General features: G+C 38.2%; 2 protein-coding genes across 3 annotated transcripts; one reads left to right on the forward strand and one right to left on the reverse strand.

The window, feature by feature from the left end:
- Window positions 1–263: 263 nt before the first annotated feature.
- On the forward strand, window positions 264–1,199 carry LOC110902178. Its single transcript, XM_022148896.1, has one exon. It carries the CDS (start codon window positions 264–266, stop codon window positions 1,197–1,199), a length of 936 nt encoding a protein of 311 aa, XP_022004588.1.
- A 4,830-nt stretch (window positions 1,200–6,029) lies between these two features.
- On the reverse strand, window positions 6,030–10,655 carry LOC110900069 (homeobox protein knotted-1-like LET12). 2 transcript variants are annotated; one of them, XM_035974840.1, is made up of 6 exons: window positions 9,929–10,655; window positions 7,524–7,644; window positions 7,164–7,351; window positions 6,958–7,089; window positions 6,507–6,643; window positions 6,030–6,419 (listed from the first exon to the last, which is right to left on the reverse strand). In XM_035974840.1, the coding sequence occupies exons 1-6, from the start codon at window positions 10,553–10,555 to the stop codon at window positions 6,416–6,418; spliced, it is 1,209 nt and encodes a 402-aa protein (XP_035830733.1). In that variant the 5' UTR covers window positions 10,556–10,655; the 3' UTR covers window positions 6,030–6,415. The 2 variants fall into 2 exon arrangements, with proteins under 2 accessions (XP_035830733.1, XP_022002660.1); XM_022146968.2 differs by having other exon boundaries at window positions 6,030–6,428; window positions 9,929–10,650.
- Window positions 10,656–15,080: the final 4,425 nt, after the last annotated feature.

The raw sequence follows: 15,080 nt of genomic DNA on the forward strand, positions 1-15,080 counted from the left end.
GAGCAGTAGATCTGTGTGATCGGAAGTTTCAATTTGCTGTGTGTGGGTTGTGTGTTTAGTGAAAAAAAAAAGAGAGATAAGTGTGATCAAAGAGAAGTAAAAAAAAATAAATTCTGTGTGAATTGAAAATTGAGGGGTGTTTTTAGTGGTTGAAAAGTCAAACAAAATTCTGGTGGAGAATTACTGTACGAGAGGGGAAAAAAAAAGGGGAAACATTATTTGTTTTATTTTCTCTTTTTATTTTTCAGGTTTGAGTATTGAAAATGGCGGATGATAAATCGAGTGGAGGCAATGCGATTGTACCCGTAAGTGGCCAAGGTAGCAGTAGCATATCGTTGCAATGTCCGAAGTTAACGGACACAAATTACACTTCGTGGGCGATTTTGGTCGAAACAATCCTACGGGCGAACGGTCTTTGGGAGGCGATAGATCCGGTCACTGGAGCTACTGTGGAAGACAAGAAAAATTACACAACTAAAGCCATAATTTTTCAGTCTTTACCGGAGGATGTTTTGCTTCTGGTCGCAAAACACAAGTATGCAAAGGACGTGTGGGATTCAATCAAGGTTCGTTATCTAGGGGCTGATAGAGTTCAGAAAGCTCGGCTATCAATTTTAAGAAGCGATTTGGAAAAGCTGAAAATGAAGGAGAGTGAGACACTAGACGAGTATGCGGGAAAGATAAGCGGGATTGAAGCGAAGTTCAAGAACTTAGGATCAACTCTTGAAGACGCAACTATGGTAAGAAAGTTGTTAAATTCTGTTCCTAAGAAATATATGCAGATCGTGGCGTCTATTGAGCAGTACTCGGATGTCGATACGATGCCGTTTGAAGAGGCGGTCGGTCGATTGAAGACGTATGAAGAAAGGCTTAAATCCCATGATGACGAAGATGATCAAGGCCATTTATTGCTTACAAAGGAAGATTGGGAGGAAAGAAGTAGACGGGGTGATTTTGATCAACCCGGACAAGGACGTGGTCGTGGTCAAGGTAGAGGTCGCGGCTATGGTAGAGGTCGAGGTGGTCGGTTCCAAAGCAATGAAGATCGAAAGGATCAAGGTTGGTATAGAGACAAGCGAAACATCAAATGCTATAATTGTCAAGAATACGGACATTATGCGAGCGAGTGCCCTAAGAAGGAAACAAAAGAAGAAGAGGTGAATTTGATTCGAGACGAAGATGAACCGACACTACTCTGAAGAAACGGGTCGACATCAAGATTATGGGGGTGAATGTTAGATAATCTTGATGGGTCGACGGGTACGGGTCATGAAACGGGTCAGCAGGTGTCTTTATGGGTCAAGTGAACAAGAGTTAATTTTAGTCATGTGTTTTATTAGTTTGTTGAGTCAAATGTGGTGGAATAAGTCTATCTAAACTTGGTCATGCAAGTTTACGTTGAGAGTAGTTTGTTTAGAGTTTTGTTTTAGAGGTCAAGGTTTTGTCCGGTTATTAGGGAGAGTCTAGTGGTAACTTTTGAATAAGTCTTCTATTGTTTACGTTGAGTGTTGCATGTGATTGCCTATTTAAGGCATGTGGAGTCATTGAATAAAGTAACCTGTTTCTTGTGCACTTTTATTCTCTGCAAATTCATACCCATTTCTCTTTCATATATTTAAGTTTACAAACAGTAAATACAACCTTCTATATTCAAGAGTGTGATCGGGTTTTAATCCAACATTTGGTATCAGAGCTTCGGCTCATACCAGGGATCGTGAAGGGTTCTTCGTGAACCGTAGAGAGAGTCGAACAAGGCACTGTGTGAGCCGTGTTCATGTGAAGAAGAAGACACCAAATCTGTGTGGAGGTGTTTAGCTGTGTGCATCAACGAGTTGAATAGAATAGATCTGTGTGATCTTGGAGGATTCTGTGTGAATCGGGAAAAATAGATCTGTGTGATCTTGGGGAATTCTGTGTGAATCAAGAGCAGTAGATCTGTGTGATCGGAAGTTTCAATTTGCTGTGTGTGGGTTGTGTGTTTAGTGAAAAAAAAAAGAGAGATAAGTGTGATCAAAGAGAAGTAAAAAAAAATAAATTCTGTGTGAATTGAAAATTGAGGGGTGTTTTTAGTGGTTGAAAAGTCAAACAAAATTCTGGTGGAGAATTACTGTACGAGAGGGAAAAAAAAAGGGGAAACATTATTTGTTTTATTTTCTCTTTTTATTTTTCAGGTTTGAGTATTGAAAATGGCGGATGATAAATCGAGTGGAGGCAATGCGATTGTACCCGTAAGTGGCCAAGGTAGCAGTAGCATATCGTTGCAATGTCTGAAGTTAACGGACACAAATTACACTTCGTGGGCGATTTTGGTCGAAACAATCCTACGGGCGAACGGTCTTTGGGAGGCGATAGATCCGGTCACTGGAGCTACTGTGGAAGACAAGAAAAATTACACAACTAAAGCCATAATTTTTCAGTCTTTACCGGAGGATGTTTTGCTTCTGGTCGCAAAACACAAGTATGCAAAGGACGTGTGGGATTCAATCAAGGTTCGTTATCTAGGGGCTGATAGAGTTCAGAAAGCTCGGCTATCAATTTTAAGAAGCGATTTGGAAAAGCTGAAAATGAAGGAGAGTGAGACACTAGACGAGTATGCGGGAAAGATAAGCGGGATTGAAGCGAAGTTCAAGAACTTAGGATCAACTCTTGAAGACGCAACTATGGTAAGAAAGTTGTTAAATTCTGTTCCTAAGAAATATATGCAGATCGTGGCGTCTATTGAGCAGTACTCGGATGTCGATACGATGCCGTTTGAAGAGGCGGTCGGTCGATTGAAGACGTATGAAGAAAGGCTTAAATCCCATGATGACGAAGATGATCAAGGCCATTTATTGCTTACAAAGGAAGATTGGGAGGAAAGAAGTAGACGGGGTGATTTTGATCAACCCGGACAAGGACGTGGTCGTGGTCAAGGTAGAGGTCGCGGCTATGGTAGAGGTCGAGGTGGTCGGTTCCAAAGCAATGAAGATCGAAAGGATCAAGGTTGGTATAGAGACAAGCGAAACATCAAATGCTATAATTGTCAAGAATACGGACATTATGCGAGCGAGTGCCCTAAGAAGGAAACAAAAGAAGAAGAGGTGAATTTGATTCGAGACGAAGATGAACCGACACTACTCTGAAGAAACGGGTCGACATCAAGATTATGGGGGTGAATGTTAGATAATCTTGATGGGTCGACGGGTACGGGTCATGAAACGGGTCAGCAGGTGTCTTTATGGGTCAAGTGAACAAGAGTTAATTTTAGTCATGTGTTTTATTAGTTTGTTGAGTCAAATGTGGTGGAATAAGTCTATCTAAACTTGGTCATGCAAGTTTACGTTGAGAGTAGTTTGTTTAGAGTTTTGTTTTAGAGGTCAAGGTTTTGTCCGGTTATTAGGGAGAGTCTAGTGGTAACTTTTGAATAAGTCTTCTATTGTTTACGTTGAGTGTTGCATGTGATTGCCTATTTAAGGCATGTGGAGTCATTAAATAAAGTAACCTGTTTCTTGTGCACTTTTATTCTCTGCAAATTCATACCCATTTCTCTTTCATATATTTAAGTTTACAAACAGTAAATACAACCTTCTATATTCAAGAGTGTGATCGGGTTTTAATCCAACAGAGCGTAACAGATAAACATGCAAAGTTGTTACACATGTAGCGTTGAAGATTAATATTTACATGTGAAATGAAATGTGCTCAAGATATTTCGTCAAGTTTCGAGTGTACTATATATTCAAAATCCAAATGTTATTTAATATGTAACAGACAAACAGGTTTACAGTCTACAAGTGAAGTGAGTTTCTTTTCTAGGTTCAATTTCATGTTCCATAGTTTTTATTTGTGCCTAATATTATCTCATTTAAGACATTACTTGGGTCTCCTAAAACTTGAATTCAAAGGTATTATCAGCGGATTTTATGTATACGTTATACAAGTTCTTAAAATATAATCCTTGTTCTCACCTTGTACATGCTAAATATGCGTGTTGGTGTGTTACGCTTGGATCAGGAAGGCTTTTGCATAATGTACATAATTTAAAATATAAAAAAATAACGCCTATGGCCTATTTCAAGTGTTTTTGACATGAATACTTAGAACATTTGAAGGTTATATAACACCCGGATATTGATATGCCACCAAGAGTAAGTCAAAGTCAACCGAGGTATGGCAAGGAGGAAACAACAATTATGGTTTTCTATGTCTTTTTCCTTAAATACACATCCAACATCAATTTTGTGTTCAACATGAAATAGAAGACACACCATTCTAACATGTTGGCCAACCTGATGGTATTATCAAATATGTGGTCCAACCCCCCCCCCCCCATACTCCTTAATGAAAAGCCATTTTAGAAGATGTTGTAACAAATATTACATGTCTACTCAACGAACCTTTTAAATTACTAAATTCTACATAGGAAACAAATCCTAATAACTTTTGTAAGTATCGGAATACCTTCAAGAATAACAACGGTCTGAATCATTTAGGTCAAGGCAAACCTCATTTACTTATACCAAGTCACGGGAAAGTGTTCACTTCACAAAATTTACCGGAGTTGAAGTTGTATGTGTTGGTTCTGGCCCCTCACTCAAACTCACGAAATAAAAGAAGGGGTTTTCTGCTTGAAGTTTCGTTATATTAGAATTGAGAGTACAAGTATCAAATGACAGACCTACTACCCTATTTATAATAAAATAAAACAAGCACATGCTAATTAAACCATGATCTCCAGCTTTCTAGGAACCACATACTGCCTTGCAACGTTCAGATCCATAAGCTCGGTCAAACATGACTATTTCTCCTCAACGTGCAGCTAATAAAGCATGTAAATAATCCCTTTATTCCAGCTCCCACGATCTTGACTGTTAGCTTGACCCGAACCGTATCCAACTTGACCCGTAATCTGACCCGATCAAGATTATTCCAACATTCACCCCCTTAATCTTGATGTCGATCTTGCTAGCTATCTTTAAATCTTCTTGCTAACTTGCTATTCGAACCACAAAGATTACGTCTTGCTACTTGCTATGAGCCACGCATGACTCGGTTCTTGCAACACGAACACACGAATCCGATCACTTGCTCTTCGAATACCTGAAACGGTCTTTCTATCTTATCGGACTTCCTTTTTCAGCTAATTTGGATCAGCTTTTCTTTCTCTAGGTCTTTCATTCTTCTTTCTTTAACCTGCTTTGCTTTAACACATCTTTTCTGGCAAAAACCAGAATCTGTTTTCTTGCTAAATGAACCACATGGGTTCGATTACATGCTTCAAAGTCTTCCTGTTGATCAAAAATGCTCAACTCTTGCTTTCACTTTCTTTCTACAACTTCCTTGATCGACTCTTTCTTTCTTTCTAGTCGATTTCTTCTTTTCTTTCTTTCTTTCAGTCTAATGTGAACCCTTCGGTCTCTGGCTCACACCTACGATCTTCTCTATTTCCCACCGGAACTCAATTTCCGGCAGCGGTCTTCGGTCTTTGTCTCCCATCAGAACAACTTTCCGACGGCGGTCTTCTGATCACCGGTTCTTCTTATCCGGTGACGACGGTCTATATCGGTCTTCACGGTCTTGTCACCCGCGAGTTCTTCGGTCTTTCTTTCAAGCCGTTCTGTCTAACGGCTTCGGTCTCTTCTCGCCAGTCTTTCTTTCTTACGCCGGCACGGTCATTTTCCGGCAACGGTCTCTTTCTTCGGTCTTTGCTGCAGTAGCAGCCGGTCTTCACACTCCTTTACACAAAGCTAATAGCCACGGAACACAATGTTTATCAGCGGTCACCCCGTCGTCTCAAACGGTACGTCTACCACAACAACGGTCGACCGAAACATGCTAACGCCTCTGTCTTCTGCTGTTAAACAGACACGAAACAACACATGCTGTTCCGAATACTTCTTTCATCTTCGGTTTGCTCCGTTTCTTGCTGCTGCGTTTACCCCGCGGCCAAGGGCTACACCCTTTCTCGAACCGACTCTCAAACCCGCTTATTTAACCCGAGCGCTCTGATACCAAATGTTGGTTCTGGCCCCTCACTCAAACTCACGAAATAAAAGAAGGGGTTTTCTGCTTGAACTTTCGTTATATTAGAATTGAGAGTACAAGTATCAAATGACAGACCTACTACCCTATTTATAATAAAATAAAACAAGCACATGCTAATTAAACCATGATCTCCAGCTTTCTAGGAACCACATACTGCCTTGCAACGTTCAGATCCATAAGCTCGGTCAAACATGACTATTTCTCCTCAACGTGCAGCTAATAAAGCATGTAAATAATCCCTTTATTCCAGCTCCCACGATCTTGACTGTTAGCTTGACCCGAACCGTATCCAACTTGACCCGTAATCTGACCCGATCAAGATTATTCCAACAGTATGATAGTTAACCTGGAGCATGCACGTATCAGATCAACACGACATGCTTCTGCATTTTCACCTAGCATTACTTTTAACAACAAAGATTAGTTAATAAACATTGTAATTCATTTGTGTTGATGTTGAGGAAGTAAATATAGTGGCTCACCTCTTGCGTTTACTCTTGACAGAGGTTGAGGATGAAGGATTACTGTGCCAATTCCTTTTTCTTTGGTTGATGAACCAGTTGTTAATCTGCTTTAGTTGTAAGCCAGTTTCTTGTACCAGTCTTGCTTTGTCTTCCTCCTGACCAAATCAAGAATTCAACAAATAAGCGCTTTCATTTTAACTAATCTTTGTGGTTATAAATTATAACATCAAATATACTCATTTTCAAATTTTGTGAGATTTATGCACTTTGCTAATAAGGAGTTAGAGAAGCGTATGATGGTCGTATTACAAGTTATTTTTTACGAAATAGGTAAATATGATCAAAAGATATATCTATGACACTATATCAAAAGATATTGTGTGATATGAACTGTAACATAATTTATATTTTGACTTTTGAAAATTGACCATAAGCAAGTTTTGACACATGAAGGGAATATAAAGCTTACTGTAGGGTAAGGCCATTTGGAATGGGATTGCCACCATGCTTTCAAGAGGGAGGTGGTGTCTCCAGGTAGTTTCCCGGCTCGTCTTTTACGTAGAATTTCCTCTCTGATGTCCACAATTTTCTCCTTATATCCCTATTTAATTATGGAGAAGTGTCATCCAGTTAGAGCTAGTAAACACAAATCAGACGGGAAAATCGTATTATTACCTGCTTTAGCTCGTGTTTGAGCTCTTGCCTAACCCGTTCCATTAAAGAACGCTCACTTTCAGTTGGAAGGCCAAATCCCATACTGTCTGAAACATCGAGACCACCATCAAACATGTTAGTGTCACCGTCTACTTGCTCTTCATCGTCGTCGGACATTGTTGCTCCTGTACCCTCCCCAGGTGATACACCTACACATACACCATATTCATTAGCAATAACCATTAATTAACCAGACTTGTTTGTAAACATGTTTGAGATAGATTCTGATAAAGGTGCAACTATGCAAGTGATCTAAAATAGCCATCATAAAAGTAAACTATCTAAAAGATATTTAAAATATACAAACATATGATTAATTACCTGTTAAGCTTTGTAAAGATTGTTCTAGCTCCCAACAAGCCATGACTGCTTCCATTGCATGGACACGAACATGTTGCTGTAGCTGTTCTTTAAATGACGATAGTAGTATAACATAATGTGCCTAAACAAAAAAAAAAAAAAAAAAAAAAAAAAAAAATTAAATAAATGATTATATGCTAGTAACAATAAAACGATAGACAATCGTCCTAGGTTTTGAAAGACGTGAGGCGCTCCAAGGCGTGTCGATCACAAATATCACAAATAAGCTTTATTTACAACCAAAAGACGCGTCTCTCTTATTTGTTTTATATATAAGTTTTTTTTATCAATTAGACATTTCATAAATTCTTCATCCCTTAAGTTCTTTTTACGTATCGACGCCCTACATACACTAGTTTTGACCCAGAAGTACATGAGACACATAGGACATAGTGTGATGATATCAGAAATTCTTGATAGAAAAAAGGATTGTTTAAAGTGAGAGAGACAGGGGTTCCACAACAAGAGGAAAGTAGAAACTAAAAACATAAAAGAATTCCCTCATTCTTTCTGAGTGGAAAAAGCTTTAAAGGGGACTCCACAAATAATTACTCCTTTGGAATAATAGCATCTCATCAATCAAAAGTATGTATGAACTGAAACTATGCATCTTGCATAGAGTACCCTGTATAAAGTTCACAGTTAACAAACCCCATCCCCCTATGGGCCACTTTAGCCCACTAACTAAAGATGAGATTTAGTCAACAGGAAACTTGTAAAATAGTATTCTAATGATTTGAGTGAATTAATGATGAGTGTATTTTAAAATATTTCTTGTAAAGTTAAATGATATATTTTAGCATTGGAAATAAGGTTAGAATGTGATGGTATAAAATAAAAGCTTCAATGGAAATATTTGAAGGTGCTTGAAGCCCAAAATACACCATAGTGGAAACAGATTCTGAAAACACCATCAAATATTTTATTATTAAATCTACCAAAAAATACTACTTTGTTAGAACATTCTGATTCACATCAAAGATCAAATCATACCATGTACACCTATATAAGAATCCAAATTCTTAAATCCTCCTAACATAATTAAAAAAAAAGTGACCGCCGAGAGTGCCGGCCCGGATGGGCGGGTGGGCGACGACTCAGAGCTCAAATTCTTTAGGGCCCGTAATTTTTTGTTTTCCGATGAGTTTTACGTTCTATAAATTAGAATATATAGATAATAAATCAGAAAAAAGCATACTGATTTGCTTGGTTTGGTGGTTTGCAAGTCATTTTATAAGCAACAGAGCCCAAAGATTTTCGAAGACGGCCCTCACCATCAACACACTAATCACACACTGAGTTAATGTTATACGGCCATTCAAAAGGTGAAACCCAAGAGTTAAACGTCCTTTTACATACTTATACGACCGTTTAATTAAAACGACGAAAACTAAAAGTTGAAACGACTTTATATAACGGGCACTGATGGTGTATATACAGAGTGGTGTGCATACAGACATAAACACAAATAACACAAAATACAGATTCCTAGGGGAATAAATATCTTCAGAAGGTAGGTCACAAGAAACAAAAGAAGCATTGGGAACTATGCATCTACAATCCCTAACACAATAAACAAAGGACCAATCTCATTCTTTCACTCCTCCCATCAGTCAAACCATCACAAAAAGTACCAAAAGATTTAGAGCATTCACACTGTTCTAACCCACACAATCTCTTCTACTCTATATATCAAACAGTGTGCAGCTAAATCTGCCCATCCCTAGTACAAAACAAAAACTAGATCCAAAAGTAGCATTCTATTCAATCAACTTTACAATAACCACAGTTTCATCAATAATATTGAACCCATGGGCCAGAATCCTACCAATTCTACCCATCCAAATTACTCCTTCTCAAACCATTAGTTATCAAAAACATTTATCATCTGTGTTAACAATATCTCTAAGTTTTCAGAATTTTATTCCATCGAACCCGAACCCGAACACCTAACTCAACTTGGGGGTGTTCAATATTCGGTTCAAACTAATTAAACCAATCATCAAATGGAAACCAAAACCCTTTAAAACCGAACCAAGTTGCAAATTATGTTTTCAGTTCCAACTTCTCGTAGGTTTAATTGGTTCATTTAGTTGTAAACTGAACCGAATTCTAATTCAGTGTTGGGTCCGGTTTCAGGCTAACTAAATTCGGTTCGGTTTTCAGTTCCACCCAGAAAAACTGTCAAACCAAACATCCAGGAAACCAATTTGCCTACAAACCAAACCAAACCAAACCAAACCAAACGAAACCTATGAACACAACTAAATAAATTGAACCGAATAAGATAAAGCTTGTAACCAAATCGAATAACCGAATATAACAAACTAGTTATCTATAGAAAGTAGAACTAGTTAGCAACTTACCATGAACTGATTAAGCTCTTTATCATCCATATGCTGATTCTGATCCCCAAACACAGAATACTTTTCAACAACCTGCTGCGACTGAGCCAGCTGTGCATCAATCCTTGGCAACTGATCAACCGGAGTCGCAATTCTCAAACACGAAACATGAGCAGACAACAACTGATCATACATAGGATGCGATAATATATCCGCTTTACACTTCATTAACTCCCAATCTCTCTCTTCATTTCCATTCCGTTGACTCACTTTCATCGTATCATCATCAACGTTATTAATATTATTATTCTCGCTGTTAATCGCCGAAATAAAATTGTTATTATTATGGTTATCGTTATGGTTATCGTTGTTTTGTATGGGTCTAGGGGACAGCCAGTGGTTGTTGGAGTTTGATGAGTCAGAGTTGGTTGTTTGGAGGTGGAGGAAGCTGCCGGTGGTGGTATCTCCGCCGTAGTGGTGGTTGTGTGGCCGGAGAATGGCGCTGTTTAGCCATGTAGGAGGTGGAGTCTGTGAGGTTTTTGGTGACGGTAATATTCCTGTTAGAACGTCGTCGTTTTCGGATAACTGGTGTTGGTCGGTGTAGTGTTGGAGAGCCATTTCGTGAGAGATGTTGTCTTGGAACGCCATGGGTGTGGAGGGGTGGGAAGCTTAGAGAGAGAAAGTGGAGAGAGAGATGAAGAAGCATAGATTGTTCTAATATGTTTGTATTTGTATGGATTTGTATATAGAAGAAGACAATAATGCTACAAAAGCGATATTATCTATGAAAACTATTTTAGAAAAATAGGTGATGTATATTGTATTATGATTAATGAGTGACCACCTACTTTAGAAATATCTTATATACTATTGCTGACCAGGATTCGTTTTAAAAATTGTGGTTGTTATTAAGGATAAGTTTTGTTACCGGTACCGTACCGTATATAATCGATGCCGAAAGAAATTTAGAAAAAAAAAAAACCAAAGATACTGAATTGTATATTCGGTGTAATGACCATCGAAAAACGACTCTAATCTCATAACCGAAACTCCTAACGCCCGTAACTGGAATCAGCACGTGAAACAGGAATTTTGAAAATTCACCACGTCGCGCTACACGACGGCTATAGAAGTTTATGGTGGCACAACGCGACCCCTTGTGGTGCAACCGGAGACATCTGTCGCCACGTGGCATACCTACCTGGTGACTAACGCCACTTATGCCCTAGGTTAGGCCGTCGCGCTATGCGACGACAATGATGGTTAAGCATCGTGGTCCTGGATCAGCTATATAATGAACGTTCACGGAACATGGCAGCCCGCTCAAAACTTTTCTTTCTCTAAAATTCTGCACAAGTGTTATACCCCAAATATACCCGAAGTACCAGAACTCTGCTACGATATCAGGGTAATAACTCGATCACTGCTACGGTATTATATCCAATCGATTAAAACCGATCCAATGGATGTTTAAGTGATGCCGGTACCCGGCTATACTTTGTCATTCGTTGTGGGTTTCGATCTCGTGATTATCGTTAATGTTGTATTGAGTTAATACACTAATACGTGTGCATTGTGTATTTAATTAGATTTACCAGCTATAAACCAGTAGGCAAGCTCTTTCAACCTAAATCTACAATGTGAGTCATTCTCTTTTTATCAAGTTGTTTTGCAAAACCCTAAATGTTTTCTAGTTATACTTACAATGATTAAGTCTTTGTAATCTTAAATTACTGCCAGTACGTGGGGTTTTGTCACACCCCTAATTTCCACGTGTCACCAGTGGGCCCGGTGGGGGATTAACGTGACGTAGTTGATATCATCATAGTCAAACAACACAAATTATAATGCACAGCAGAAGCAAAGATAGATTCATTTCAACTTAAATTATTGTAATATACGAGTATCACAAAATGTCGAAATAGAATCCACAGGCAGAATCAAATAAAAAGGAAACTTCATCTCAACAGACTTCATGCATCCTAAGCTTGCGAGACTTCTATGGATGCTTAAGGATTGACCAGCCTATTACGCGTAGTACCTGCACTTAGTCTTTTTGGAAAATACGTCAGTTTACACTGGTAAATACAATTTAACTGACTCATTTTGAAAATGTTTAAAATTGATTTAAATGCTCGTGGCATAAAACTTTTTATAACTTGGGATAATTATATGCTTAATAATCTTGTAAAAGAATTACATGTTCGTTCTGCGTTCGGTAGCCCGGGTCATGCCGGGTTAAAGATTAATAGACACACCACTTAATATAATTCCGCCGCGAGACTTTTCTCGTACCGACGATTATACATGTTGTACAACACTACGGGTGTACGCCTACACCCGAGTGCTAAGGTCGTGGCCATTCTTTGAATGATGCCAAGGATATCCGGGACATGGTCATTAAGCCCCCAAAGGCGTTAAACAAACAAAACAGCATTTTCAAACGGGTTAATTTGACTGCGCATAACCAAGACCGGTTACGGTCAATTCCCCGACCAAGCGGTATTTTATATAACGTACCCAAAGCCCGTATAGGGAAAATAAGTTAAACGTATTTACCTGAGCAAAATATAAACCAAATATAACGAGTGCACGTAGCTTTTACTGGGCTCCTAGATCTGGAAATTAAGGTTTTAATAACCTATTAGAATCCTAACGGGTCTTAAGCTTAGACCGGTTAGTTTTATATAAAGATTACGGTTTTAAACGCACAATAAGGCGAAGACCGTTTTAGAATGTGGTTTTGTCCCAACAAGCTTGCACACTTGTTTTATATGGGTAACATAATCACATTCTGGATTTTGAGACCAAAAAGATATGGTTTGACCCATTTCGGCTAAAATGGCCAAACTAGTCACATAAGCCGATCCGAACGCATATAATGCGTAACGAGTAACCATAAGAGTCAAATACAAGTTTCTGAAGTCAATATGCTCAAAATATGTTGTGATATCAGAATGATACCTTCCATTATGCCCCAAATGATTTTAAACCAAAACTATGCCTCATAAGGGCGTTTTGGTCATTTTATAAGATGAAAAAGGGTTAAAATGATAACCTGAGTTACAGGTCTGAATAAATTAGTAAATATACTTAATTTACTAAGTTATAACAGTAGGGTATCAAATTTATGTGAAATTTATTATTTTTAACCTTACTATGCACCGTAGGGGCATTTTGGTAATTTCACATGTGCCTAAAAGGTCAATTCTGGAATTCTGAGTTCAAAACATTTGCCTACTGTTTAAAAATATAAAAATTCACTAATTACATCAGTAGGTTTAATCCCTTAGGCTTAATAAGGTTCTAGTGCACACTTATGCGTTAAAAATGCCTAAAAAGGCGATTTGGAGCCATTTCCGGATTTTCTGTAAAAAGCTGATATTTTTAATATTCCAGAAGGCTCAAAATAATTTATTTATCATAACAAATCAATAGAATTTAGTTTGAGGTCAAAAGGTTTTGTAAAACTCATTTTATGGCTAAAAAGGGCAAAACCGGCATAAACCGAATTAATCTTAGAACACTAAGTTATGCTCAGCCTAAAAATAAATAAAAATCACCAAAAATCCCAAAATATTATTTTATAACAGTGGGTAAAAAGTTTGGTATAAAAATTTGGGTTTTGATAGGCTATACATAATTTACGCTATTTAATTATCAAAGAAGCACTTAATTACGCTATTGAGCATAACTCTTAATCTAGACCTCAAACTGACTTCAAATTTTGGGTGCAAGTTTATAAATCAGTAGCTAAGGTGCCTACCCTTTTACATTTTCAAAAATCACGTTTTAAGGTCAAATGGGCATAATGGTCAACATATAAGCGATTAACGGAAACATGCATGTGAATAGGATTTCTAATGAACCAAGTTGTATAATCTCAGAGAGTTATACTAACATGTAAATAGGTTCAAAAGAAGCTCTAAGGCAATCCTAATCTTGGCTTAAACGGGTCAGAACTGAAAGTCAAAGCAGAAGTCAAACTTTGCGACTTTCGGTTCCAAACCGAGCCTAAACTGAAAATTGTCGAGTTGAACATGTTGGAACATGTTCTTACATTAATTACCAAGTTATTTTATTGATCAAACAGGTTGCATGTAACCTACATTGCTAATTATGCATTAATTCGCAAATAACATTTCTGTTGACTTTTTATAATAAGCTTTGACTCGACAATTAGCATAGTTGGAGTGGGATTCTGGAAATACCCTTTTGAGGGTTTGTTACCCACATAATTACCTACTTAAAGGTATCTTTAATTCGTGATTTGACAGAGCACATTTTAATTAACCACGAAGTCAAACCTTAATTACGACGGTTTGACTTTTAGCTAATTAACTAAGCTAACACAACTTAAAAGAGGTTAAGGACACTTACAAGAGTCCTAAGAAGGATTAGGGATTTAATGAGAACTTGATGTTGTCCAGAAAAGCTCCAGAGAAGTCTTGAACCAAAGTTCCAAGTGAGCATGTAAAGTGTTCACAACTTCAAGCCCTTATATAGTGAACCTTGAGGTCCAAGATGATGCCAAGATAGTCTAGAGTGGTTACAAGATCATCCCAGCTGTCTCTATGATGCTATATACTGCCTAGCAAGTCCCTGGTTTCGAAAACCATTCATTTAAGTCGGTGTAACAGGCTGAACAGGCAGCTGTCCATTTTCTGCTGCCAGCGACTGCCTTACGAACCGTAAGCTTAATGCCTTGCGGTCCGTAAGCTCCTCTTGCGGACCGTATGCTGAAACAGTTACGGTCCGTAACCGACCCTTGCTGAAATCGCCCAGGTACCCTCCATACGGACCGTAAGACTAGGGCCTTGCGGTCCGTAACCGGTGATCAGAGGACAAAACTTTTAAAACTTTTAAGTCATGACCATGCAACCAAAACAATTCCGAATTCAGTCCATCTTTTTCAGTTGTGGGGCCATCTGCTCAGCCATTGCATGCTTGGATGGTTCTTACATGTCCCCTCCTTTATTTGACTTCTTAAGGGACTTGCAAGATGACGGAAATACCAAGAACATGTCTTGGATTCTCATAATAGTTTAATAAGCTACATAACTATTCTTGATTCCCTATTTACAAGGACTTATTTAGTATTTTCAGTAGTAACAAACCTACTAATCCGAAGTTCATAATAAAGATGGAACTTTATTTATTTGGAACAACCGGT

The sequence above is a fragment of the Helianthus annuus genome, chromosome 6 (genome assembly GCF_002127325.2).
Source record: "Helianthus annuus cultivar XRQ/B chromosome 6, HanXRQr2.0-SUNRISE, whole genome shotgun sequence".
NCBI classification, from domain to species: Eukaryota; Viridiplantae; Streptophyta; class Magnoliopsida; order Asterales; family Asteraceae; genus Helianthus; species Helianthus annuus.